Genomic DNA, 27,145 nt, shown 5'->3' with positions numbered 1-27,145 from the left:
CCTTGGGTGAGGAAGAGCCACTTTGGCTAGCTGTGCCCCACCACTCCCAGGGTCCCAAAGCCAGTTGCTCAAAAACTGGAGAGTTTGGTATGGAATGGAGCGCACAGAAGGAAAACATTAGTGGAGAACAGTTAGAAATGTCATCTACTTCAGCTACGCCATGGTGGCAGCTAAAGAATCTGTGAACAAGGCCGCATTCAATTCCCAGCTCTGAGTTCTCCCATCAGGCCCCTCCCCTGGTCCCACTCACTCTGGTTCTCAGCACCTCTGGTCAGGCAGTTACCTAAGGCTGCCTAAACACCTTACTGAGACTTGAGAAGAATGATTTACCAGCCTCCCCTCCCACACACTTGCTGGCCCACCTACCCCCGCCGCCCCCAGCAGAGCAACTGGAGAAAGAATTCCCATAATCCTCAGCAGGCAGAGTTTCCTCCCCCCTCCCCCCAACCACCACCACCAAAAGGAAAAGGACTCAAACTCAGGTCCCTGGCATCCAGATTTATTTTACATTCTCTTCCAGAGAGGACCTGGGAGCAGAGGAAGGCTGGGGAGTGGGAGGGCAGCAAGCACGGTTCCCTCTATGTTTATAGGCCGGAGCAGCTGTGTGTCTCAGAGGATGTGTAGAGTGCAGGCCCAGGGCTCAGCAGCCTCTGGGAAGATGAGACTGCTGGGAAGACTTGAGACAAGGCCTCTTGCTGGGCCTTGAAGACTGAGAAGGTGTTGCATTGCCCCCCACTTTGCTTCCAGGCCCAGCTGGAGGCCAGAAGGTAGAGGGGCGTCAGGCAAGCTGTTAAGAAAGGGGAGGAGGCCTGTCTGCAAGCACAGGAGGCCTTTGGTCTCCACCAGGGTAGGGGGCTGGTCCTTGTTAGAGGAATCCCATGGGAGCAAAGCTGAGAGCTGATCCCTGTTAGGGGAAACACTGTGTGTTGGAGGGGGACTTGGACGGCGGGCGGGGGGGGGGGGGGGGGGGGGGGGGGGGGTCGTCGTCGTCTGGTCTCAATAAGGCCTGGAGACAGTCTCCACTTCAAAGCAGACATCTGTATTTGAAGGGTGGTGAACGGGACTGTCAGAGGAATGCCTTGCGGGTAGGAATCAGTCCAGGGGACTTCGAGGGGGCTCCGAGGGAAGGCTGCTGGGGTCTCTGCAGATGCTAGGAGCACAGGTCCTAGGGGAGGAGGATGTGGGGGCCTCGCTCCCTCCCATAAGTGCTGCTGCACCCCACTCCATCCTTGTTGGCTCCAGGTTGCCATAGAGACCACTCACACCGGGGCTACATAATTTCCAGGGAATGTCCCGAATTTCTGAGTCCTCCTGGAGACACCTGAAAGAGGAAAAAGAGAGCAAGCGTTCCCCCTCACTCCTTTGTGCAGTTGGGGGGGCGCCCTCTGCTGGCAGTACCCAGAACTGCAAGTAAAGTGAGATGGGGACTTTGTTTCGACGCCTCATCCCTGCCCACTAGCGGCGAGAGCTTAGATAGGCAAAGCTGCACTTCTAAATTCCAGGATCGAAGAATCGAAGAATCGGAACAAATCATTAATCAATGAGGACAACTTTGCACACAGCACTGAGTAACTCCGCCCTTTAAGAAAGCTAGGAAGTCGGAAAATGAATCACAAAACCTCTATAGGGTGGAACTCACTGATCTAATATGGCACCTTCATCTCAGGGATGGGTGGGTAAGACCCAAGAAAAGGCCCAATGCATGCTGCCTAGGGATAGAGCTGGGATGGTGTGCTGGATAGCTTTAGTGTCAACTTGACACACCTGGGTTGAGGGAGCCTCAATCGGGGAATTGCCTCTATTGGACTGGCCTGTGGCCATGTCTGAAGGGCATCTTCTTGATGAGTGATGTGGGAGGGCCCAGCTCACTGTGGGTGGTGCCACCCCTGGGCAGGTGGGCCTGTGTTGCATAAGAAAGCAGGCTGAGCAGGAGCCAAGGGAGCATGCCTGTAAGCAGCATTCCTCCATGGCCTGTGCTCCAGCTCCTGCCTCCAGGTTCCTGCCCTGAGTTCCTACCTTGGGCTCCCTTATGAACTGCGACCTGGGAGATGTAAGACAAATAAACCTTTTCCTCCCCAAGTTGGTACTGGTCAGAGTATTTTGTCACAGCAATGAAGAAACAAACTAAGACAGATGGCAAGCCAGGCTTCCCGTCTGCTGGGACTCTTGGGAAGCCGGAGTCCTGCAGTGAGGCTGGGGATGTATTTGAAGTGTGCTAGTGTGCCTGAGGGGCATGGCTTTTCATCTCCTTCCACTTTAACTGCACCTAAGCAGCCACATGTGGCTAGTGGATACCATATCATCCGTGTCTAAAATATTCTGCCACAAAAATAGTGTATGTGTAAAACGAGAAGCAGACGACAAGGGAGTTAGTGCCTAATCTCTGGTGTGTGGGAAGCTTGATTGGCACTGAGGTATTGGGAGTCAGATTAAAAGGACAGGCTATCTGGTCAAGGTGCTGTTCCTGTGACCACCTCTGTCCAGGCAGTCCTCTAATCCTTTGGGCTCCAAAGCCTCCTTGTTATCCCAGATTGCAGGAGCACACTGTGTTAGGGTGGAGGATACTGGGATATGAGAGCTGGTCCTTTCTAGTAGAACGCCTGACCCAGGAAGTTTCCCTTGGATTTGGTGTCTCTTCAGGCTCTGAATGCAGAAGCTGGGTGAGGGTGGTGGTTATGAATCTTGACTGAGCCAGTGCTTTCTTGCAGCAGCAGGCTACTCAGGTCCTTGGGAAACCCTGAGTCCTCTTTCTGGTCTGCCCTCCCCTCCCTTCGCCACATACCCACAAACCAGCCATCGTCACACTGCTGCATAACATCCACACGGTCCCCCTCTCGAAGTTCCAGCTCATCCTCATTCTGGGGCCTGTACTGGTACATGGCCCGATACCTGTGGGAGATGTCAGTGTGGCAGTCAGAGGCCTCAGGCGCTTTCCCAAACCTGCTTGCAATTCTACCAAGAGCTGCCACTTGGGATAGCTCCCACAAGTCACCTAAACATCCCAGGACTAGCTCCACTTAGGAGTTTCCTCAACCTACAGGAGAAGGAGGGTAGGAGCTGGGGTCAGTAAGCTCAGTACTGCCTGCCAACCCCAGCCAAACAGCCTCAGATGGTACTCACGGGGTCCAGTGTATCTCTGTGGTGCTGGGGGAGGAGGCTCCCAGTTCCATGGGATGGCTGGTGCCTTGAGGGTGAGACAGGGCTGGTCCAGTGGTACTAAGACTCTGGAGTTCAAGGGAAGAAAGGAGGGCCACAAGGAGGTGTGAGGGAACAGTAGTAGACTGGGGTTCCACAGGGCCTGATAAGCATTGTATATGCTGCCTCATCAAACTCCCAGGTTGGGGAGGGTCCACCATGACTATCTCCTTTCAGAGGCACTGGGAGGTAGGCCCAGGCCCCAGGCAGGGTTGAATGGCTGGATTTCTGAGTACCAGCAGGGACAAAGCAGGTCCCAGGAGGTACTAGGTGAACATGGATCCAGGGATGAGACAGGGTCTCCTTGTAGCCCCAGGTGTCCTGGAATTCACTATGTAGACCAGGCTGGCCTCAAACTCACAAAGATCCGCCTGCCTCTGCCTCCCAAGTGCTGGGATTAAAGGCATGCCACCACATCAGGTACACATACCTTTACTTAAACCCACCCCAACTACCTCCCACAGTGGGAGGGGAGACTGCAACCCAGAGTCTGCAAGCCCCATGCCCATGGACCACACAGAAGATAAATGCCAGAGCCCTGATACTCAGCACTGACAAAGTGGCATCCTGAGGTCTGGGCTAGTTTTGGGCCCCACCTAGAGCTAGGGTCTGCCAGTGCCTCCCTGAGCTGGATCAAGGGTTAGAGCCAATTTGAGGGGATTTGGGACCAAGTTCAGGGTGCCTGAGGGTTGCCATGCTAGGTTCTGCCCAGCTCCACACTTCTCTGTCCTAGGGCTGTCTGGGAAAGATAGCCAGCATGGACCAGTCACAGGAATGGGTCAGGGGAGGCCATCCCACCTGGGTTTGGGGTCTGAGCTCCTGGATGGGCATTGGGAAGGGGAAGCCGGAGCGGCGAGGGGAGGTCCAGCCCCCCCAGTCAGTGGAGTCCACTGGGCTGCATGGCGCTGAGGGGGAGCTGGGGTGACGGGCCAGATGGGCAGTGGCTGTCAGACGAGGTGATGCAGGGAGCTGGGGGTTGTCATCACAGACTCGGAGCCGGGGCTCACGATGCACTTGCACATAGCTTGCAGGAAAGATGCCTTGGCGCCCTGTGCCCGTGATGCGGCCCTCGTACCAGTTTTCATTCACCTTGCGGATCAGGCAGATGCGCTCTCCCTGGAGGGAGGGAAAGAGTTAGTTTAACAGGGGTCTCTTGGGCGTCATGCACCTGGGCTGTCTCGTTCAGGCCTGACACCTTGCATAGATGAGACATCAGGTTCAGAGGTGGTCAGCAGGTTATCCAAGGTCACACAGTTGAAAATGGGGAGTCAGGAGCAAGTAGAAGGCTAAACTTTCTCATAATGGATTTGGATCAGGTCCTGCATCTTTGGGGAGCCCACCTGGCAAGTTCATACCCTTCCTTAACCCCAACTATAGGAGAGCCTGTAGCTAATCACACAGGTCCAACCTCAATGCCAAGTCCAAGCTGTGTGGCTTTCTGTAAGCTGCTCTGCCTCTCTGAGCTTGGTTTCCTCATGTGTTAAGTGGGATAACCATATTGTTGCTATGAGGTACAAGATTAAGGGCGGCCTGATAAGAAGTACTGGACAGGTGTTAGCCATACTGCCATAACTCAGTCTTGTTCTTGACTGACAGGTCTTGAGCTCCTCCCCAAGGGCAGGAGCATCCTTTAGCTCACACACTGACAGAGGCTGGGGCAAAACTGCTGCTATTTCAGCAGGCTGCTCTGGAGAGGCTCCCAGCCATCACATCCCCTCCTCTCCTGCCCACCCTCCCAGCTACCTTCTCCTCTCTCTGTCCCTGGGACCAGCTCTTCTCTGTAGCACTCACTAGGGGGTATTAGTGGCCTTTGGCCCCCAAATTCAACCAGTTCCCTGACTTCATGAATTTTTCAAACTTTTCTCACCATAATCTAGAGCAAACCCAATGTCTCAATAACATCTCCAGAAACATACATATGAACATATATGTGCATATAGATGGCCTCGTGTTTGATAAAGTACCATTTCTGCACACTGCAGTTCAAAATTTCTATCCCTTTAAACATTTGGATTATGATATTCATGGTCTACCAACGTGCAGATGATAAAAACCTAATTCTAGAGCCAGGCACGATGGCTCACTCCTGTAATCCCAGCATTTGGGAGGCTGAAGCAGGAGGAATGCCATGAGTTCCAGGCTATCCTGGTCTACATAGTGAGTTTTAGGGTTAGGTTACAGACTGAGACACTGATTTTAATGTGTGTGTGTGTATTTCTAGAAGTTCGTAACAGGGACTGGAAAGATGGCTCAGTGGTTAAGACCCAGGTTCAGTTTCCAGTACTCGCAAGGTGGCTAATATCTGTAACTGCAGTTCCAGGGCATCCAACGCCCTCTTCTGGTCTCCATGGGCATTGAATGAATGTGATATACTTAGATGCAAGTGAGACACTCATACACATAAAATAAAAAGTTTTAAATAGGGGCTGGAGAGATGGCTCAGCAGTTAAGAGCACTGACTGTTCTTGCAGAGGACCCAGGTTCGATTCCCAGCACCCACATGGCGGCTACAAACTGTCCTTAACTCCAGTTCCAGGAGAATCCAAAGCCCTCTTCTGACCTTCATGGCTTTGCATGACACGGGTACACTCATATACATGCAGGCAATACACTCATACACATAAAATTTTTTTTTAATTTTAAATAAAAAAGTAAAAGTTCATAATATTATTTCAATGTTCTTCACATTTTTTCTTTTTTGTCTTTTTGAGACAGGGTCTCTCTGTAGCCCTAGCTGGCCTGGAACTCACTATGTAGATCAGGCTGGCCTTGAACTCACAGAGATCCGCCTGCCTCTGCCTCCGAGTGCTGGGATTAAACGCGGGCACCACCGTGCCTGGCTCTTCACATTTTTTCAAAAATGGAATAAATTGGCTAAGTTTGGTGGCACAGGCCTATAATCTTGTAATCTCAGCTACCTGGGAGAAGGATCAGAGTTCAGGGCCTGCTTGGGCTATAGAGTGAGTTCAAGGTCAGCCTAGGCAACTTTGAAAGACCCTTTGTCAAAATAAAAGTAAAAAGAGGGCTTGGGATAGAGTGCATCCCACTGCATCATGCTTGGCCTCACCTTTCGGAAGGACAGCTCCACGTCCAGGTCCCCCTTGAAGGTATACTGGGCCACAGCCTCTCCGTACTCCACCACCTGGTAGGTGGGGGGCTTGATGGGCTTGGGGATCTCATCTGCAGGCAGCACCTTCAGGAAGGAAAGTCATGAGAAGGAAAGATCAGCTGGAACATCAGCTGGGGACACACTTGTGCTCCTGGGAGAGAGAGCAACAGAGAAGACAGCACAGACAAAGCACCCCCTGGCCAGATGTCAGCTCCACACACTGACACCAGACACAAGCCCTAGGGGTGTCAGGGAGAATAAAGGCAAGTGTCATGAGAGGGGCAGTCCAAGAAGGATTCCTACAGGAAGACTTTTCAATGGAGGGATGTGTAGGGGGACTGGCAGAGCAGGAATGGCAAATGCAAAGGAGGATGCCAGTTCAGGTAGAGAGAAGTCAGGCCACAGATATGGATCAAGAACCTGAATTAAACAACAGCCTACTCCAGGAATCAAAGAAAAAAATCACAAAGGAAATGAGAAAACAGTACAAATTGAATGAAAGAAAATCATAACTTATAGGCTGCAGCTAAATACTTCACAGCTAAAGGGGTGTTTGGAGGGACATTTATAGCATCAAATGCCTGTATTAGGAAGTTTCCAATCAGTCACCAAAGCTAGGTTGAGACTGGAAGATTGCCAAGAATTTGAGGCCAGCCTGGGCTACATAGTGAGTTCCAGGCCAGCCCAAGCTTCTGTGTGACTCTGTCTAGGACAATAAAAAAAAAAGCTAAATTTCCATTCTTAGGAACTAAAAAAGGAAAGTCAAATAAACCTCAAGCAAAAGAAGGAACTAATAAAGATGAAGTAAAAAGCAAAACAAGAGAGGAAATTAATGAAATCAAAAGCTAGATCTTTTAAAGAAAGTTAGCTCTTTGAAAAGATTGAGAAAAGTATTAAATCTATAGCCAGAATAAGAAGACACAATTAGGAACAAGAAGACAGATCATTACAGATCTCACTGATGTTAAAAAGGTTCTGGAGAAATGGCTCTGCAGTTAAGAGCACTTGCTGTTCATGCACAGGACCTGAGTCCAGTTCCCAGCACCCACCCACCCACATGGCAGCTCGCAACGGCCTGGCCTCCAAGGGCAGCAGGCATGTACGTATGCAGGCAAACACTATACACATAAAATAACATAAATCTTTAATAGAAAGATTAAGAGAGTGGGATCAGGGAGATGGTTCAGCTAGGGTAAAAGCCTGACGACCTAAGTTCAGAGCCTCAAAACCCATGTAAAAGCTAGACTAAGTGCAGCAGCAAAAAAAAAGACCCTGACTGTGCTGGACAGCTTTAGTGTCAACTTGACACACCTGGGAGCCTCAATTGGGGAATTGCCTCTATTGGACTGGCCTGTGGCCATGTCTGAGGGGTATCTTCTTGATGAGTGATGTAGGAGGGCCCAGCCCACTGTGGGTGGTGCCTCCCCTGGGCAGGTGAGCCTGTGTTGTATAAGAAAGCAGGCTGAGCAGGGGCCAGGAGAACAAGCCAGTAAACAGCGTTCCTCCACGGCCTGTGCTCCAGCTCCTGCCTCCAGGTTCCTGCCCTGAGTTCCTACCTTGGGCTCCCTGATGAACTGTGACCTGGGAGATGTAAGCTGAATAAACCCTTTCCTCCCCAAGTTGGTATTGGTCACAGTATTTTGTCACAGCAATGAAGAACAAACTAGGACACTGACTCAGGGTGGAAAGCAAGAACTGAAACCTGATTTCGCCTCTGACCTCCAGAGCTGCTGACAGCATTGCATGCCCTCATAAACAAGCACATATACATAAAAAGTAAATAATATTTTTTTACTTTTTAAATATTTTATTTATTTTTATTTTATGTGTCTGAGTGTACTGCCTGCATGTATGTGAGTGCACTCCGTGTTGTGCAATGCCACGGAGGTCAGAAGAGGGCTTCGGATTTCCCTGGAACTTAAGGACGGTTTGTAGCCACCATGTGGGTGCTAGGAATTGAACCCGTGTCCTCTGCAAGAGCAATCAGTGCTCTTAACCGCTGAGCTATCTCTCCAGCAAGTAAATAATATTTTAAAGATAAGGGAATATTATAAACAACTTCATGCCAGTGACTTAGTTTGATATTACTTAACATACAAAGACTAAAAATAATCTCTAGGCCTTTATCAAGCCCAGAACCTGCATTTAGAACATGAGTCTTCTACTTAATATAGAGACTCTATAAAATGGGGTAAGGTAACGATGATCAATCCCCAGGCAGTGTGAGGTAAAACTGAAAGAAACAGTAGATTGGAACTGTCTCACACTTCACACTCTTGCTAGTTGCAGCTATCCACCCCCCCACCCCACCACCCCACCCCCAACCAAGAGAGCTTTAGAAAGATGAGTTTGAGTGATCAAAGTCTGGGACACTGAAGGGATGGTGGATTCTGGGCAATAAACTGGGTCACTTGTTTCTCCCCTAGGCTAGATGAGTGAGCCCTGGGCCAGGTGCTTGCAGGCCAAAGGCATTCAAGAAAGATGGCCCCAGCCCCTCACAGTTCTGTAGGAAACCTGGGGTCAGCAGTCTAAGTCTCTCCCAACCCATGGACCCTCCCAGCCTGCTTGCTCCTGTCCCTCTCACTCACCTCCACATAATTAGCAGGGAAGATGCCCTGTCGGCCATGGTGTTCCCCTTCCAGCCAGTTCTTGTCCACCTCCTTATGGATGTAGACAATGTCACCCTTCTGCAGAGTCAGTTCCCTGAAGGGGATAGTAAGGATGTCACAGCAAGCTGAGGCCCCCGAGCCTCTTTCCTTTAGACCCTGCCCTGTGTACCATAGTCCACTTCCACCCCCTGGGGATACCCACTGAAGCCCTGCTCTCCTCTGCCCCGCTTCATGCAGACTGTGCAGCGTGGACCAGGAAGGGCTAAGGCCACTTACTTGGGCGACTGGGCCTGGAAGTCAAACTTGAGCCGAGCAGCCTTCCTCTGGGCAGGAGGAGAGGACAGAGTGGGCTACCTCACCAGACAGGGCCCTGCCCAGACACTCCCTGAGCCCTGACCCTGGTGCACATCTTACCTTCTTCTCCTCCTTCCTGGCCGGGCTGCTGCCCCTTTCAGAGGCACTAGGCTCTGTGGAGAAGCACCACTTCAGCTTGGGAGGTCATGTCTGAGGGGATGGGGTTGGGATGGGTTATGCTCCCCACCCCCACCCAGGTCAGGCACAGGGAAGCAAGGGGCTCTGTGACCTTCCTGGCCCCCACCCTCCCTAGGCTCGTAGAAGGACATCCAGGTGCCAAGAAAAGCAGGATTTTCCTTACCTCGGGTTGAGGAAGGGTAGACAAAATCTCTCCGTCCCAGGAAGGGGCTTCCTCCCCCATCTGCCATTCTGTGGGGGCTCAGGGATCCGGGGCAACCCAGGAAAGGTGCATGCGGGGAGCTAGACCTCCAGACTGAGGCTGGGCTGCAGGGACACACAGTGAATCACCTGTCTGGGACTTCACCCCCCTCGGGACTTGTCCCCTTACCTCCCTGACCCCCCTCCAATCTTCTCGCTACCCCCATCCAGGCCCCAGTCTCCCCAGGCGTCGTCCCATCTCAACAGGATGTCTACTTCCCCTGCAACAACGGCCGAGTAGGGTGAGGCCTTGGGCAAGGAGAGGCGGGAGGTGGCTGGAGTGACCCCAGGACACGGCGGGGCTCGGGTCCCACGGCCACTAGAGTCCTCGGCTTGGGGCAGGTGACCCTCAAGGGGTGCGCGGGCAGCCCCTGCTGGGAGCTGCGGCTGCGGTGCCCCGGGGCCACTTTTCTGCTCTCCAGGCCCCTCCTTCGGGGCTCGGCTGTCCCCCATCGTGGGCCGGGCCAGCGCTCCCTAGCCGCCCAGCCCACGCCACGTCCCATCGTGGCTGCCTGGGACCGACCCTCTCCTGCAGCCCGTCTCCGCCACTCACCCGGGCGAGAGCCCCTGCTCCGGGGCCGGCTGCTCCAGGGTCCGTCGGGGCGCCTGCGAGCTCTGTGCGGGGACACCGGGCGCGATCAGAGCCCAGGACCCCCGGGTCAGGGAGGGCGAGGCCGCCGCCGCAGCCGCAGCCGCCGCCGCCTCCGGAAAAGAAAAGTTCGTGGCTGGGCTGGGAAGGAGGCCGGGGAGGGGCGGGGGACGCGGGGTCCTAAAGGCGGGCGGGAGCCGGGCACCGGAGGAAGCGCGCGGCGGAAGCCAGGGCCGGGCGGGTCGGGGGTCCCTGGGGCTGCGGCTGGGGGCGGGGCGGGGTGGGGGCCGACGTCAGCCTGGTGAGGAGCTGGTGGGGAAGGGTTCCTAGGGGTCACTTAGAAAGTACACGCCTTGTGTTTGGTCGAGTGGACAGGGCTGAAGTCCGCCCAAGGTCGCCCAGGCCTCTAGGTAGGTCTGCTGCCCTCTACCCCCAACTGCGGTGGCTAACCTGTCCTTCAGGAGGCCCTGAGGAGGCTGGTACCTTGGGGGATGGCAGGCGGGTCTCAATGGCCCGCAGGTCCTTGTCAAGCTCTGCACTCAGCTGGGCCAGCTTTCCCCAGGAGGGCCTGGGGGGGGGGGTACATAAATCCGGGTGGGGGTGAGGATGGGGCAGTGCAGTGCTGGGGACTGGTCATAGGTGAGAAGTAAGAAGCTTGGTTCAGGGGACAGGCCTCAGGGAGAAGACCAGAACAGGCTTCCATGCCTTCAGGCATGCCTCTAGGTTAATACACAAGGTGTCAGGTTGTCCCAGCCACTGTCCCTAACCCAGGACTCCAGAATGCAGACAGCACCTTAGTCCTTCCTGATTTCAAACCCCCCCCCCCCCATATTCTGCTTCAGAGCCTGAGGAACTGCTAAATTCCTTTCCTTTGGCATCTATGACCTTCCACAGCCTTTCACCATGCTATTACACTCTAACGCATGCATATACACATGTGCTCACGCTCCTCACCCCACCTCCACCCCCAGGCTCTGCTTACACGTTCTCCCCAGAGCCACCCTCTATCTGGCTAAACTCAGCTCCATATTCATGAGTGTTCCTGACAATTCCAGTCCACACTGACCCTGCCCTTCTACTCTGGTCTACACATATTCAGTGCATGTTTACTGAACACCTACTGTTTGCAGGCACTGTCCTTGCCACTGGAGATCAAGTTTAAATGTATGGGGCTGAGGAGAGTCAGAGCCTTTGATGCATGTCTTTTACCCGAGCCCACTAAGACATTACCCAGAGTAATTCACCCCTATCCACCCGACACTGCTGTCCTTCCCCCACCTTCTGGCAGCACTCACCTCGATGGGCTGGGAGGGTTTCTCAATAGGGTCATCCACCAGTGGTTTCTTGGGCTGGAGGGTGGGGAGGTTACACCAGAGGGGGTGAACTCACTTTGAACGTGCTCCATCTGAGGAGTGTGTCCAGCCCCCTTTGGAGGACCTGGGCATCACTTACCTTCTGTCCAGGCTCTAGTTCTTTCAGAAACTGGTTCCAGGAGTCTTCTGACCAGACATTCTCTACTTTTTCTCGACGTCTGGGTACCTGCATGGACATGGGTGGCCATCAGTTTGAGTGCAGTGATACTAGGCTGTATCTAGACTTTATTTTTTAATTATTTTTATTTTATGTGTCTGAGTGTATTGCCTGCATGTATGTGAGTGCACGCGTGTCATGCAATGCCACGGAGGTCAGAAGAGGGCTTCGAATTCCCCTGGAACTGGAGTTAAGGATGATTCATAGCCGCGATGTGGGTGCTGGGAATCGAACCCGGGTCCTCTGCTCTTAACCGCTGCGCCATCTCTCTAGCCCCTTTATCTAGACTTTAAAGGCAGGTCTAGTCCTCCCTGCTAAGCCCACTGCTCCCCTGCTAAAAGCTGAAAGGACATTATCTGAGCTGTCTTGAGCAGAGGGGTGTGGCCAGAAAACACACAGCTGGGGACAGTGTGGGGAGCATGCTGGGTGTTCTACCTGATTCAGGGGCTGAAGCCCCAGAGAGGATGTTCCAGAATTATAGTTGAAGGTGTTTCTAGGTGTCTCTTCAGAACGGTTCCAGCTTCTTCTGAAGGAAGGGGAAGATATCACTTCAGCTTCCTTTCAGGAAAACTGAAGCAGACTAAGTATAACCCAAGGAGAAGGGGCTGCTCCCCCTCCTCAACTCCTGTTCTCATTTCTATAGAAGGGCCTATGCTCCCTCTGCTTTCTCTGCCCCTTACTGTGGAGGTGGTTTTATAAACTATACAGTGTGTGAGCTCCAAGTTTAAATCCAGCCTCACCACCTAGTACCTATGTGACCTAGTAGCTATGGCAAGTCGTATGGAGCCTAGGGCTCAATACAAGTAAAATGGAAGTGACTGAGTAAGGGAACAAGTGCGAGGTGCCCAACAGAAGGCCCGATGCAAACATCGCTCCATGAGTGGCCAGGCTCTTTCTTGTGGTCTTGGGTAAAAGAACCCTAAATTTGCTGGGCATGGTGGTGCACGCCTTTAATCCCAGCACTCAGGAGGCAGAGACAGGCAGATCTCTGTGAGTTCAAGGCCAGCCTGGTCTACATAGTGAGTTCCAGGACAGCTGGGGCTACAGGGAGACCCTGTCTCAAAAAGACCAAAAAAAAAAAAAAAAAAAAAAAAGAAGAAGAAGAAAAAAAGAACCCTAAATGTGTGTTTGCTGTGATGTTTCTGTGCAGCTAGTTTTCTGGCCGCCATAGCCAAGTGGTTTTACAATTCATGGTCCAGGATATAGGACTATATCCTATTCCAAGGAAAAGTGGGGGGCAGCTGTGCCCAGAAGCCCTTGGGTTATTTCTGGTCCTTGGGTCTCAGTTCTATGGGGCTTATGGGGCTTGGATTCAGTGACAAAAATCTCTGTGGCCACCTCATCTACTGAGCACTTCGCTGTCCTATCTATCTGAGCTCTCCTCCAGCGTTCTTTCCTGTCTGGCTTTCATGTGCCAGTCTCTGGTTTTATTCTGAAAGTTGTTCAGTAGAACCGTAGCACTGAGCTTATCAAATGATGGAATGTCTGACCACAGGGTGAGGTTGACTATACTTAATGACTCTTCTGATTTCAGTAATAAAAAGGTGATCATGAGAATGGAATGTGTTATTTGCAGTGGAAGGAAACTAGTCATACTGGAACCTGTGTGTATGAATATCTGTAGACTTGTTATGTCTGTGCCAATCACACTGCAAGATGCATACATGAGTGTGTGCATTCAGTCCTCACAATCTCCTCCATGATCCCCACTTACAAGATCAAAACACTGAGGTTCAAGGTCACAGGGCTAGAGGCAGCGCACTGACTTGGACCTTAACACTGGGTCCAATCTGGACCTGTTGTTACTACCTCACGGATGCTAAAAGTCAGTGATAACTATGCTAATTAACTGAACTCTACCTTGTAAAGGTACAAGCAGCTACTGGATTTAACCATAGAGCACAGGTCCCTAAGGTAGAGCAGAGCACCTCCAGGGTCTGGCCTTCAGTATGGGGGAAGGAATTTCTTTCTATCCCTCTCTGGAGGTTATCTCTCAGCCACATCTGTGCAGAGATGTGGGTTCATTCACACTGCTGCTTTTCTCCCAAGAAGAAGGCCACAGGTTCAAGCTGCTATTAACGACTTCCATCCCTAGTGCCCTGGACAAACCCCCCATGCCCATGACCTCGGGACCTATGAAGGGTGGGTTCCTAATGTCAACTGTAAATGCAGGTAGGTGTTTCTTACCAGAGATGGGTGCCAGACCCACTCTAGGCTACGGTTCTCCTTTAATCTTTGTGAGTTGGAAATTTTGAAGTGATAGAGACCCTCTGGGCTTTCAGGCCTGCTCCCAGGCTGTGCCAGCTATGGCCACAAGGGGACACCATTCCATAGTGCCTGCATACAACTCACCCACTAGAAGTCACTGCTGTGCCAGACCTAGAGGCAGGTCTTTGCTGGGGCCCTAGATGCCTGGGGTCTGCAGAGAATGCACGAGAGGAAACCACTGGAGGTGAAAGAAAACAGGCCAGGACTAGGGTTGGGCAGTTGTTTAAGGCTGTGGCACCCACCTCCACCCTAGCTCCTGAATGACTGGCTCACAGGGACACAAGTGGGCTCTGGGTTAGTATGTGGGCTTTGTACCAAGAGCATTATACTACAAAATCTTCCAAATGGCTCAGGGCAAGTGGTGTCCCCACTGCACACATGAGAAAAGAGAAGCCCAAGGAAGTCTAGCCAGTGGCTGGCAAAACAAGGATTCCCTGGACAGAAAAGGAAGCCAAGGGTCTTAGTCACCTCCTACCAGGGGATTTAGTGTTCCAGAAAGTGAGCCATAAAAACCTCTTGAGTGGAACCACACCACCTGGGGATCCCCAAAGCCTAGGCCATACATCTCCAGGCTAAGGCAGACCAATAAACCCACACCGCTCACCTTTGGGCCGGTCCTCCAAGGTCCAGTCCAACTGCAGGTCTGGGGAGCAGAAAGGACTGGGTCACCCACCGATGGGACAGAAAGTGAGGATAGGGTTCCCCAGGAGCCTGCAAAACCTAGCTCCCAGCCTCCCTCCTGCCTAGAGCAGGGGCTGAGGGCTGAGTCAGGGCCTGAAGAATGTCCCAAGGGAGGGAAGGAATTAGGAGGGCAGCCCTTGGGAGGGCTTAAAATGCCTGCTTCTGGCAGCCTTTGGGTCTGGGCAAGCCAAATGGGTGGCAACCTTGCCCACACCCTCTGGCTCCTCCTACCTGTTCCCACACACACCCTCTCCTGACCTTTGCAGACCTGCCCTGGCCATGCCAGCTTGGGGGAAGCTAAGCTTCCTCTCTATCTCCTTCCCTTTCTGTACCCCTACTAAAATACTTTGCTTCTCACTGCCTAGATCCAACTCCTCCTGGGGTGTGGGGACTTCTGGGGGGCAGGGCTGGTGGAGGCTCTTGGTAAGAGGTACTAAACTAAAATACCTCTAGCAGGAGCCTACCTGCCCCTTCCTCTGCTGCTGGGGTTTCTGCCTTCTTCACAGCAAACCATAACTGATTGAATATCATGGCTACAATCCCTACTGCCTTCTCCCTACTCCATACTGCCCACCACTGCTGCCCCAATCACTCTGACCAAGGACTCAGGACCTCCATGGCACCCAGACTCATGGTCAACCCCCGACCCACTGCTGGCATTTGTCACAGCTCTGCCTTTGTTTCTGAAATGACCTTTCACCTGGCTGTGGGTGGTTACTCTCAGTTTTCCTCCCTTCTGGTCCTGTCCACCCCTTCAGTTTCTCGTCTGGTTCTTCTGTCTCTGGGGCTTCTCAGAACGCATATGTCCAGGGGCCTCATCTCCTGAGGACTTTTTCATTATCTCCCTACATGATCTTGATCTTGGCTAGTTCTTAAGGCTTTTTGGTGGGGAGGGTTGGTTTGGGGGTTTTGTTTTGTTTTTTTGTTTTTTGAGACAGGGTCTTTCTATGTAGCCCTGGCTGGTCTTGAACTCACTATGTAGACAGGGATGGCCTCAAACTCAAAAGAGATCCACCTGCCTCTGACTCCCAAGTGCTAGGACTAAAGGTATGTACCCCTGGTATCTTAAGGCTTTTCAAATGCATCCATTCCTCTATATCCACGGGTTCCATATCTGTGACTTCAACCAGGCCCAAATTGAAACTATAATTGTGTCTGTATTGCACATGTACACAGACTTTTTCTTGTCATTATTCCCTGAACAACAACACAGTAGAGTGTATATGTAGCTGTAGATATAGCATTTACTTTGTATTAGTTGTAAGCAGACTAGAAGTGATTTAAGGTACATGGAAGGATGTTTTCAGCTATGCAAATATAACTACCTGTACCTACATTTTGTTTTCAGGAGTTTATTTTTAAAATTATTTACTTTGTGTGTGTGTGTGTGTGTGTGTGTGCGTCTGTCTGTCTGTGTGTGTACACATGTGTGCCACAGTATACTTGTGGAGGTCAGAGGACAGCTTGTGAGAGTCATTTCTCTCCTTCTACCATGTGATTCCAGGGATTGAACTTAGGTTGTTGGGCTCAGCAGCAAGTGCCTTTACCCACTGATCCATCTTGCCAGCCTGTTTTTAGTTTTTCTTTTTCTTTGAGATGGGAGCCTCACACTGTAGGCTAGGCTGGATTAAACTTCATGGCAATCCTCCTGCCTCATCCACCTGAGTGAACCCACTCAGGCCCTCAACCTATGACTTTGAACACCATTTTAGCTGGGGTTCAAATAATTCTCAGTTGAGTAGTACACATAGTAAAACCAGGCTTGCTTTATGGCATCTTATACAAGCTTGTGGGGTTTCAGTATCTGTAGGGGTCATGGCACCAGTCTCCTTTGGATACTGAAGGATAACAATGGTACTTTCCACTCCTGTGATTAATGACCTTAGTGATAACTTAGAATTTCCTAGGGCACTTGAAATCACAGTCTCTTTCGAATGAGTCCCGGGTATTTCCATCTGTAGCTTAACCTTTACCTCTGAGTGGCTGTGACATGTATCTAAAACTGAACCTCTTAAACCTTCTTCCCCCTTGCACTCTTCTCTGTCTCAAAAATTGCAGCATCAAAGCTGGGCACACTTTTGTAATACCTGCATTCACACTCAAGAGGCTGAGGCAGAAAGACAGAGACATCTAAACCAGCTTCAGCTACATGAGTTCAAGCCCAACCTGGGATATATGAGACCCTGTCTTAAAAAGATAAAAACCAGCTGGGCGTGGTGCCTTTAATCCCAGCACTTGGGAGGCAGAGAGTACGGGGCTATCGCTAAGGAAAAAACAGAGGTACCTAAGCAAGGATTGATGATGATGACCGGAGTTTTGATGTGAAGGGCCAGAAGGAGGCAGCCTCATAAAAAGGGAGAGAAGACAAGCACTCAGAGGGCCAAGGCAGGAAGATCAAGAATTCAAGGCCAGTCTGAGCTATATAGCAAAGCTCTGCCTCAAAAATAATAAAAATAAAAACCAGGGACTGGAGAGATGGCTCAGCAGTTAGAAACACTAGCTGGTCTTGCAGAAGATCCGGGTTCGAATCCCAGCACCCACATGGCAGCTAACAACTGTCCATAACTCCAGTTCCAGGAGGTCCAACAGCCTCTTCTGTCCTCCGTGGGCATTGCACGACACGGGTGCACTTACCTACATGTGGGCAATACACGCATACACATAAAGTAAAAATAATAATATATTAAAAAAGATAAAAACCAAACCAAACAACAAACAAATGGCAGCTTCATACTTCAATTTGCTCAGGGTTTTGTTTAATTTATTTTTATTTTATGTGTACAAGTGTTTTGCTTACATGTATGTGCTATGTGAGTGCAATGCCCACAGAGGCCAGAAGAGGGCATCAGATCCCCTTGTTTGCCACCATGTGGGTGGTAGGAACTGAACCCAGGTCCTCTGCAAGAGCAGGCAATGCTCTTAACCACTGAGTCATCTCTCCAGCCTGTTTGTTTGTTTGTTTGTTTGTTTGTTTGTTTTGAGATAGGGTCTCACTATGTAGCCCTGGCTGACCTGGAACTCACTGGCTGGCCTCAAACTCATAGATATCCATCTGCCTCTGCCCTCCTGAGTCTTGTTCAGGTTTAAATTCATCCTTGATACTGCTCTTTCATGCCATGTTCAATCCATGAGCAAATTCCAAAAACTGTGCCTGGGACAGCCCTAAAATCCCCATCCCATCCCACTGTCCACTGCCTCTGCCCTGGCCTGGGTCACTGTGGGATACAGCCTGGCTCAAAGCAGAGCTTCTCTGCAGGTCTTTTTTCTCCCCTTACCAAGGGGAGTTGCCCACTGCCCTGCTCCCAGCATCTCTTCTATGTCTGGCACTGTGGGAGAGCCTTTGGCCCTCATGGTCACAGCTTGTCACTTTTCTGCTCAGAACTGCCCAGGGGCTGCTAAAGTCCTCATAGTGTTTCCAAGACCCAACAGGACCTGATCCCGTGACTCTCTCACCATGCACCCCCTCTCAGTCTAATCCAGGAGCTCCTGGATGGTCCAGAACTCACTAGATGTGCTTTTCCCTCTGGGTCTTTGAAGGTTCCTTTGCTGGAGTACTCATCCCTACACTGCATGGCTCAGCTCAAGGGTGCCTTCACAGGAGCTTTCCCTGACCATGCAGTGTGAGGTCACAGCCTTGCTACATTGGCTACTCCTCGGCTTTCTTTAGTATCCCGCTAGCACTTTCCACCATCTGCTACACTGAAGGTTTATCTGCTTATTATGTATCTCTGCACCTAGAAAAGTACCCAGCACACAGCAAGTACTCAGAGATAGGAAAGGATTGATTCAGTGAATGAGTAACCTTGTAGAGAGCTCATACGCAACCCCAGGGTTGGTGTCATTTGGGCTTGTGGAAGACACCAGTGCTTCATGTGAAGGAAGGACCACTATTGGTGACATTGCAGCCTGGCAGGAAAATGAGAGGGGTTCCAGGAGGGAACACTGGCCTCTCCGTATCTGCAGAGGACATCAGGGAACTTCAGCTGGTCATGTCCACCCAAGGATGCTCTGGAAGCCACAGCTGACCTCAAGCACTGGAAGACAGCAAAATTCCCTCTTCTCCTTCCTCCCTCTCTCCCTTCCTTCTTTTCTCCTTTTTTTTTCCAGACAAAATCTCACTATGTAGCCTAGGCTGGCCTCAAATTTGTGATCCTTCTGCCTCTGCCTCCTGAGTACTGGGATTACAGGGAGGGACCTCTTTTCATTGACCTATTTTTAGGAACCACTCACCTTAGAGCTTGTGGGGAGGTGTCAGAAGAATTCCAAAAGGAAGTAAATCCCTTTTCTGGCCCTCCCAAAAGAAATTTCAGATTGCTGGAGTCTATTGGGCCCTGGGAAGGTGTCTAACCTGGCATTTTCCGGTGAATCTGCTGGAACATTCTCCGATACCAGTCTCTGGGGCTGTCAACACTCTGAGATCAGAAAATTAAAATCAGGCTTCCCCATTCAACCATCCTTCCCAATACCAAGCCACAAGGGCTTTCCTTAATGAGGAACCTGGAAGTCCCTATAGGTGACTGGGGCCTGGAGAATATCTCTTGTAGTGTGTGTGTGTGTGTGTGTGTGTGTGTAGACCAGAGGTCTATCACTACCTTATTTTTTCCTTCTCAGTTTTTCTTTTACATTTATTATTTTAGGGGCACAGTGTGTGCATGCCATAGCTTGCTTATGGAGGTCAGAGAACAACCTAGGGGAGTCAGTTCTCTCTTTCTACCATGTGGGTTCTGGGGATCAAACTCAGGTAGTGAGGCTTGGTGACAAGTGCCTTTACCTGCTGAGTCATCTCACCAGCCCTCCACCTTATTTTGTGAGGCAGGGTCTCCCCTTGAACTAGACTGGCTAGCCAAGGAAACTTCTGATCCATCTGTCACCACATGCCCCCCCACCGTGGTTTGGGGTTGCAGACACACACTGTAGTGCCCAGCTTTAACATGATTGTACAACAAGCACTTTACCCACTGGGCCAACTCCCCTGTTCCTTTTGTGGTATCCTGATGTAGCAATAACTTCATGTGGCATGTTATGTATATAAAAGACACACAGAAGGGCTTCCTTCAGTGTATAGGATGCTAACCCCTCAATTATGAGATGTGCAGCGGTTTACATCTTCCTTTTTGTGCTTCTGCATTTGCGTGTGTGTGTATGTGTGTGTGTTTGCACATGCATGTGCATGCATATGCTTGTGAAGGCCAGAGGCCAACCTTGGGTATTATTCCTTAAGCACTCTCCACCTTGTTTTTTGAGACAGGATTGCTCAGTGGCCTTGAACTCACCAAGTAAGATTTTATAAGCATGCATCACCATGCCTGTCTTTTTTATGTAAGTTCTGGGGAATCGAACTCAGGTCCTCACGTTTGTACAGCAAGCACTTTACCGCTGAGCTATCTCCTCAGCCCTGTTTCTACATTTCTGATGTTTCTACAAAGAGCATGTGTTTCTATGCATTGTAGGAATAGTAACATTGTAGGAGAGAGGGCATTTCACATTACCCACCACTTATGGGCCTCAACACAGCCTTGGGAGGCGAGAAGGGTATGTGACCATGATGATACATGGCTGGCTCAAGACATGAAGGCAATGAACGGTCAGGGGCCCCAGCAGTTCTGGGTAGACTACCAGATCCTTCCCTGCCTGCCATGCTATGAGGCAATCTCACTCAGGACTCACGCTTCAGCCAATCATTTGGCAGCTCTTCTGTGAGTGCTATGCCAGGCCTTTGGGATACAAAACAGGCATTCCTGCTGGGTTCAGTCCATAAAGCATTGGCCCTCCACCTTTGAGAGCGGTACCACATACACATCTGTGATTCAGACACACAAGACGTAGGAATGGCCTTTAGGTCCCACCCCAATTTATCTCATAGAAGTAGAGCTCGGTGTGGGTCCCTGGCCCCCTCTGTCTGTGACCCCCAGCCCTGGACTCACGGATCGGGGGGCAATGGGCATGCCGCTCTCATCCACGGGCCCGATTCCCTCGTACTTCACCCAGCGCTTGTCCCGGTGCTTGTTGTCCTTGGTCCATGTGGCTGACCAGTTCTGGGCATGCTGGCAAACAGGGGGCTTCGGGCTTGCTGACAGCCGGCTCCCAGGGCCTGGCCAGGTCCGATACCATGTGGAGTCTTAGAGAGGTGTATATAGGAAAGCATTAGCTGAAAGGCAGGAGTCCCAGCTTGCCTTTATTTGTCTCCTCAGAACATCAATCCCTGTGAGTTCAAAGTTCAACCTCCTTATTTGGCTGAGTGACACAGACTCTACAAACCTCCCCATCCCCAGCAGCACCCCAGGCTTCTGTTTGTTTATTTCAAAGTGAATTAGAAATGGATTTTGTTTGAAGCAATCTGCGCCCATCCCTACCCCATTCTGTTTTCCTAGGACTGTCCTAAGAGTTTGCAGAAGGAGGACTGGGAATCATTACATGGAGAGAATGCTGGATGGGGCAAGGCAGATTCTGGGCTTGGGGAGAAACAGACTTAAATTTAGACACCAGCTCTGCTGTGTGAGTTTAGGTCCATCAATTACCCTCTTTGTTGGTGCCTCAGTTTCCAGTTGTTTAAACTGGGGATAACTGCAGCAAAGACTCAGTGACTTTTAGTCTGTGTCATTATGCCTAGCGTACACACACACAAAGGTGTTCTCAGAGAGCTCAGAAACTCATTCCCCAGGCATGGTTGCTGTGTCCCAAACTTTCCCAGAACCTTTAGTCCCTAAGTAGCTAGGGTAACAGCACAAGGGCTTTGAGGTCAGATGGCCAAAGATGTGGATCCCAGTGTAGCCTCGTTACTGAACAGCTCGGAGACTATAGCTTCTCACTGGGAAGATGTCCATAATTGAACCCGACTTTGCTAGAATGAGGAAGGATTAAATGAGGTTATGCCTGTGAAAATGTCTTTACAGTGTTTTCCGCTGTAACTGCTCAATAATTACTAGTTAAATGACTGAGGTCCTTTGCATAGTGTCTGCCTAGGGGAACACTCAATAAAGGGTACTAATTCCCTCGGGGCTGGATTACACCCAGGAGTTCCCAGGAGTTCATGAACCCTAGGACCCAGATGACAGGCTTTCAAACCGCTTCCCCAGTGTCCTTCTGGACTTCATGAGTGCCCTTAGGGTCTGAGGAGGGCTGAGTCCCTGCCCCTCCTTGAATCAACATTTTCTAACCTCCCATTTGCGTATAAGCCCCAGGCCTACTGTAGTCCCCTTGACCCCCTAAGGCCATGGCTCCTGCATACTCCTTTCCCCTGGCAGGAAGGAGGAAGGGCTGTGTCAGCCTGTTCTCTCTTCAAGGTTCCCTTCTCAGGGTCATCATAATCACCCAGACAGGAACCCTGAGCTGAGTTCACAGGTTCCTGGGTCTCTGCTGCCCTTCCATCTGGCCCAGTAGTATCAGATGACAGGGCACAGCAGTGCCAGATGGTAGGGCACGTGAGGCCCTGCCCCCCACCTCCCATATAAGCTTACTAGAGCAGCTCTTCCCAAGAGGACTCACCTGGCTGCTGAGAAGCATCCCTGCTTGGTGGGGTGTAGCCATTGCACACAGTCCTGGGCGCAGGGTCATGGAACTGGAAATTAAGGGTGTTGGAGCCACCATTCCGGATCACAGGCACCTGTGGGGAGGGGCCAGGAGCGGCAAGCTCAGGGCCCAGGAGTTCCACAGAAGTGGAAAGGGATGGCGGCCAGGGCATAGCTCACAGCCTGACCTTCTGGGGAAGCTGTGGAGGCTCTCTGGAGTTTTCTTCATACCCTCTTCCCTTCCTCTTATCCTTTTAATCCTCTGCTCCCCACCTGGCCTGCTGGTGTCCCCATCAACTGCTGGCCCACAGCAGTTGCTTGCTGTCCACTCACCCTTGTCCCTCGGGAGGACGACCCTACATGGGCTCGAAGGTGGCCAGGGATAAAATCATCCAGGCTGAGCCCATTGGTGGAGCCTTGCATGTTTGGGTCAAGATTGGAGGATATAGGGCACGCCAGCTGTTCCTTCGTGTGTCCTCTGCAGGGAAGGAGGAAGGAAGGGAAAGCCCTGCTGAGCTGGACTGCCTGGGCCCTCTTGGCTCAACCCACAGGTGGGGGAGGAAGGCTGGTTGTGGGAGGGGGTTGTGGCCAGCTGGGTGGGAGCTCAAGGACCCAGGAAACAGGCAGTTCTGCGCACCGGCCTGCAGGCTGCCGGTGGAGACTCCCAGAGGCACAATGGGCTGCTTGTTAGGCCTGGAGCAGGAGCTTTGGGTGGGAGTGGGGGAAGGGAGGCCAGGCTAGGAGGAGGAAAGGGGAGGCTGGCCAGGAGCAGGCCTGCAGCCTGCTGACCACCCCTTTGGGGCTCTCGGTGCCAGGATAGCCAGCTCCCCCGGAGGGAAGGCTCAGGGGAAGTAGGGCAGCGACCAGAGAGGCCCTGAGCACACAGGACTTTGTTTCCATTCCTCTGCCTCCCTCAGGCCCTGCCCAGCATTTGCTTGCTCACAGGGCACAAAAGCAGCCAACAGCAAGGCCACCCGTCTGTTGACCACTGGGAAGCAGCCAGCAGTACCCTCATTCCCACCAGGGCCAAGGAGACCATAGTCGGGGGTGGTCATTGCCAAGCAGAGAGCCACTCCTGTGCTTGGGGAATGTGGGCTATTCACTAGCTCCCTGTGTAAACCACAGCCCTAGAACATTCAGGGCCAGTGCCAGGTAGATGGAAAGAGACGCAGTGTGTGACAACACTCCTGTCCCAGGAGTGGTGTTGAGTGTGCTCCCACTTTCTGGTGCAAGCTGACACTTTCCCACCTCTGTAGGCCTCCAGGCTAGGTTTGAAGGGAGGGGTCCTCCTTGGCTGGCAGCACTATGCCTGACAGGCCAGTAGGTTCTCCTGTCTCACACAAAGGTCAACAGAAGGGAGCTAGGGCACCTGGGATATGGAAGTGAACAAGAGGGGATCCAAAGGCTGGCACAAGAGGAGGATAAAGATGATGTCATGGCTCTGGGACACAAGGTGGCTTTGGTACCTAAACAGCTGTGGTATACAGCCTGTACCCACTCACCTTCGTGGTTGGATTGGGCCCCAGTGGAGCTAACTTCTACCACTGAATCAAATCAGACTTGTATGTGCTTGTGGGGTCTATGGAGGTCCACAGCAAAGATACTAGATGCTTTGAGAGGTGTCCTGTGTGTGGTGAAATATACGGTCCACAGCAAAGATACTAGATGCTTTGAGAGGTGTCCTGTGTGTGGTGAAATATACATGCAGTGCAATGAATATGACTCTTTGGGGGTGCCATGGCCAGTTATGAGAAGGGTGATAGCTGAATAGAGGGTGAGGTGTGTGCAGCAGTCATATGAGCAACATAAGAGCTGTGGGTACCTGAAGGGATGAAGAAGGTATAATAGACACCTGTGAGTCCTTGTCTCCTGTACTTGTTCAAGCTGGGGGTAGCACCCTCTCTGGTCTGCATCTGTGGGGATTCCTCCTGACATCTGAACAGCCTATTGCGGACCCAGCCAGTCCTTGACCTGGGGTGTGGGGGGGGACGGCGGAGAGTGGAGGGCTGAGTCTGGAGGAGGGGCAGCCCACCAGCTGGATCTAATTAGACCTCTTACCAAACATACAGGCACACCCCAAATCCTGCTGTTTGGTCTCCCTCAGAGGGAAAGTGAGGCAGGGCAGGATGGAAGATCAGGAGGTCTGGGCAGGCCATTTATAGCAGCCACCCCTCTCTGCCTCTGCTGATGGCTTGAGGCCAAGTTGCCTGCTCAGCAGCAGCAGTTGCACCCATCAGCTGACAGGCCTTCCTTCCCTAGTGTTGGAGTCCCACCCTCCCAGGGTATGAAGAATACTCTCTAGGATGGGTAGAGAGGGGTCCAATCCCCCATCACCACCTGTTTTCTGGATCTGTTTACTCTGGGTGCCCCATCTGCTCTTCCTCCACTCAGCTGCATGTGAAGGCACCTCCAGAAATATACAGGGTAGGAATAGGTCCTGGTTTTTATCTCAGCGGCTCTGCCTGGAGACATTAGTCAGAACCTAAGGAAGCTAGAAACATCCTGGGGAATTGGTGCACTACTTAGCATAGAACAGAAGATGTCCAGATACCTACAAGGAGTTCCCAGAATTCAGGCAGCCCCTTCATCCAAGCAGCCTCTCCAAAGGGCTGGAAGAAGCATCTCTCCTAGGTTTGGCATGGCAAACTCCTTTGCACCTCGGAGTGAGGCCCCTGATGGTGCGGACTTCGCCCTCTGCTTCTCCAGGCAGGTCTTATCCAACTACAAGTCCCCATGGACACTTTTTTTTTTTTTTTTATTGCATTTTGGGTAGTGGAACTTCCAACAACTTTTAAGAGACTGGGACTCCGCGGGGAGGGGCTCTACGTCTTGATTGGGCTCGCTTCCCTCCCACGCAGCAGACTCGCTTCATCCCCGCCCCTCTGCGTCCCGGCACCTACCTTTCCCTGCGAGCAGGTGGCGGGGCTTGGGGCCGCCTAGGAGGGCAGGAGCATCCCTGCCTGGCTCCTAACTGACGCGGCCGCGGCGGGCCCTCGGGGAAAGAGGGCAGGGAGAAGTCCGAGCGGTCACGGCCCTCGTGACCGGGTCAGGACGCCGGGCCAGGCTGGACGCTCAAAGAGGGAGAGGGAGGCCGAGGGGGTGCGCTGGGAGGCAGGGCCGTCAGAGTCGTGCAGCGGGTGGAGTTTGGGGTTTGGATCTGGACGGTGGGCAGGGGCTGTGCTGGGTGGAGTGGACGGCCCGGCTACTCCCTCCCTCGCTCCCTCCCTCCCTCGCCAAGTGCCCCGGGTCCCGAGCACCACGGGGATGCTGTGGCCCCTTGCCCAAGGGGCCGGGCGGGCGGGGAGGCGGCGCCGGGAGGGGCCACGAGGGTCCCCCGGGAGCCCGCTGGGTTTCCCAGCTGCCTTCCCCGGTCCCCACCGCAGGGCTGGCGTCGGAAGGGGGCGGGCGAGCTGGCTAAGGCCACTCAGAGTTTCCAGCGACATTTCCAGGGTGTGGGAAGCGAGCTGCTGCGCAGAGCCAGGACAGAGGGCAGGAGTGATTAATCGGAATGAGCCGTGAGTTTCAGAGCCTGGGTGGAGCTAGCAGTTGATAGCTGCCCCTGGGAGGCCAGAAACAGGCCCGCGAGGCAGACAGGCTGGGACTCAGATAAGGGCGCCCCACAGGCAGGGTGGCTCAGGAGCGAGGCGCGCTCCCCGCCCTTGGAGAGAGTCTGCGCCTGCGTAAGCGTGTGCAAGCAAACACTCTGTGTTCAGGCAACCGTGTGGATTCTCACACACGTGCAAGCTCAGAGAGGAAAGAGGCCTAAGGCAACGAGAGTCTCCCTGGGCGTGCCGTGTCCCTAAAGAGGATGAGGGTGCGGTCCCTAGGGCGGGGATGAAGTTAGGGTCTCGGTGTTCCCACTCCTATTTGTTTTGTTCTGCCTGCTTTTCCGCTGTTCCCGCTGTGCTGATTTGGATCCCAAGGGCCCCGCCCACTGGTTCCCCATTCACTCTGGCCCTCCCTCTTCTCCTGTCCTCTTCTGAAGTCTCCTTGCTGGCAGATACCCAGATGTGTACAAACTGTGGAAGCCCTGGAGTACTTCTAGCCCGTGGCTCACCTCTGGCATCCTCAAGTCCTCAACAAACCAGCCAGCAAAAATGGTTATTGATCAACTTCAACTAGGTGTTGGGAATGGTCAGTGAGAAATGATGGAAACACTGTGTTGATTGGATACCTATTGGTTTGATTGGTGCCTGAGGCCACCCTGCACTTGAGTGTTTTTCAAGCACATGGGATTAACTCAAAAGAAAGAAAAAAAAGACCGAGCAGTTTCTAAACGCTAGCACCCTCTATGCTTATTAGCGTCATCTTTTCCAAGTTCCAAGTTAAGAGCTGTTGTGATGCACAAAAACAAGCGTGATCCCATGGGAAAGCTCAGGCTGAGGAGCAGCTCCAGAGACAGGTATGCCAGGGGCCCCCATGGCTTATGGTCACAAGGTAACATTTCCTAGGCTCCACAGATGTCAAACTGCTTACAGGGCTCCAATTTGCCAGTTATGAGGTATTTTTACAGATTTGGGCAAGTATTGCACAGTGCAGGGGCTGAATGAGACAACTTTGAGGTCTTTTCTGAGAGTCTCTACCTGCTTCTTCAGGGAAGCTGAAGAGATAGAGGTAGGGGTGGGCAACCAATGCCCAAAGAAGGCACTGCAAGAGTGGAGGAGCTCCAGGACCCTCCTTAAGGGCAGGCAGCAGTGCACTGCCCCTCTGAAGCTTGACTACTCACCCATCCCTGGGACCCTGCCTCTTCCCTCCCTGCAGGGCAAAAGAAGCACCCATTTCCCTAGTTCCAGTTTTCCCACCTGTCGGGGTCCTTGGGACTAAGAAGGGCCACATCACTTTCGTTTTCTTCCTTGTTTTCCAAAGATGGCGAAGCTGAAGAACGTCCACCTCCTGGAATCCTGGCCATACCCCCTCACCACCA

General features: G+C 52.2%; 1 protein-coding gene across 3 annotated transcripts; it reads right to left on the bottom strand.

Annotated features, from left to right (window-relative positions):
• Window positions 1-478: 478 nt before the first annotated feature.
• Window positions 479-27,145, bottom strand: Sorbs3 (sorbin and SH3 domain containing 3). Of its 3 annotated transcripts, XM_029554792.1 has the most exons (21): window positions 27,024-27,145; window positions 22,555-22,699; window positions 22,199-22,316; window positions 20,638-20,831; window positions 19,062-19,125; window positions 14,637-14,675; window positions 14,117-14,210; window positions 12,200-12,290; window positions 11,687-11,773; window positions 11,513-11,583; window positions 10,718-10,802; window positions 10,199-10,260; window positions 9,569-9,711; window positions 9,328-9,380; window positions 9,190-9,236; window positions 8,893-9,007; window positions 6,263-6,388; window positions 3,994-4,311; window positions 3,121-3,224; window positions 2,783-2,889; window positions 479-1,321 (listed from the first exon to the last, which is right to left on the bottom strand). In XM_029554792.1, the coding sequence occupies exons 1-21, from the start codon at window positions 27,128-27,130 to the stop codon at window positions 1,260-1,262; spliced, it is 2,232 nt and encodes a 743-aa protein (XP_029410652.1). In that variant the 5' UTR covers window positions 27,131-27,145; the 3' UTR covers window positions 479-1,259. The 3 variants fall into 3 exon arrangements, with proteins under 3 accessions (XP_029410652.1, XP_029410651.1, XP_029410650.1); XM_029554791.1 differs by lacking the exons at window positions 11,513-11,583; window positions 11,687-11,773; window positions 12,200-12,290; ... (5 more) ...; window positions 22,555-22,699; window positions 27,024-27,145 and having other exon boundaries at window positions 10,199-10,347; window positions 10,718-10,734; XM_029554790.1 differs by lacking the exons at window positions 10,199-10,260; window positions 10,718-10,802; window positions 11,513-11,583; ... (7 more) ...; window positions 22,555-22,699; window positions 27,024-27,145 and adding an exon at window positions 9,807-10,071.

The sequence above is a fragment of the Nannospalax galili genome, unplaced genomic scaffold, assembly GCF_000622305.1.
Source record: "Nannospalax galili isolate Female #2095 unplaced genomic scaffold, S.galili_v1.0 scaffold291, whole genome shotgun sequence".
Lineage (NCBI taxonomy): Eukaryota > Metazoa > Chordata > Mammalia > Rodentia > Spalacidae > Nannospalax > Nannospalax galili.
Note: the sequence above shows the minus strand (reverse complement) of the source record. Positions and strands in the feature narration are given on the sequence as shown.

Coding starts and splice junctions, on each gene's coding strand:
- Sorbs3 (XM_029554792.1), bottom strand. CDS start 27,130: ATGGCCAGGATTCCAGGAGGTGGACGTTCTTCAGCTTCGCCATCTTTG. Junction 9,712..10,198: donor GAGCAGGGGCTCTCGCCCGG/GTGAGTGGCGGA, acceptor GTGTCCCTGCAG/CCCAGCCTCAGTCTGGAGGT. Junction 6,389..8,892: donor TCCCTGCTAATTATGTGGAG/GTGAGTGAGAGG, acceptor TCCTTCCTGAAG/GTGCTGCCTGCAGATGAGAT.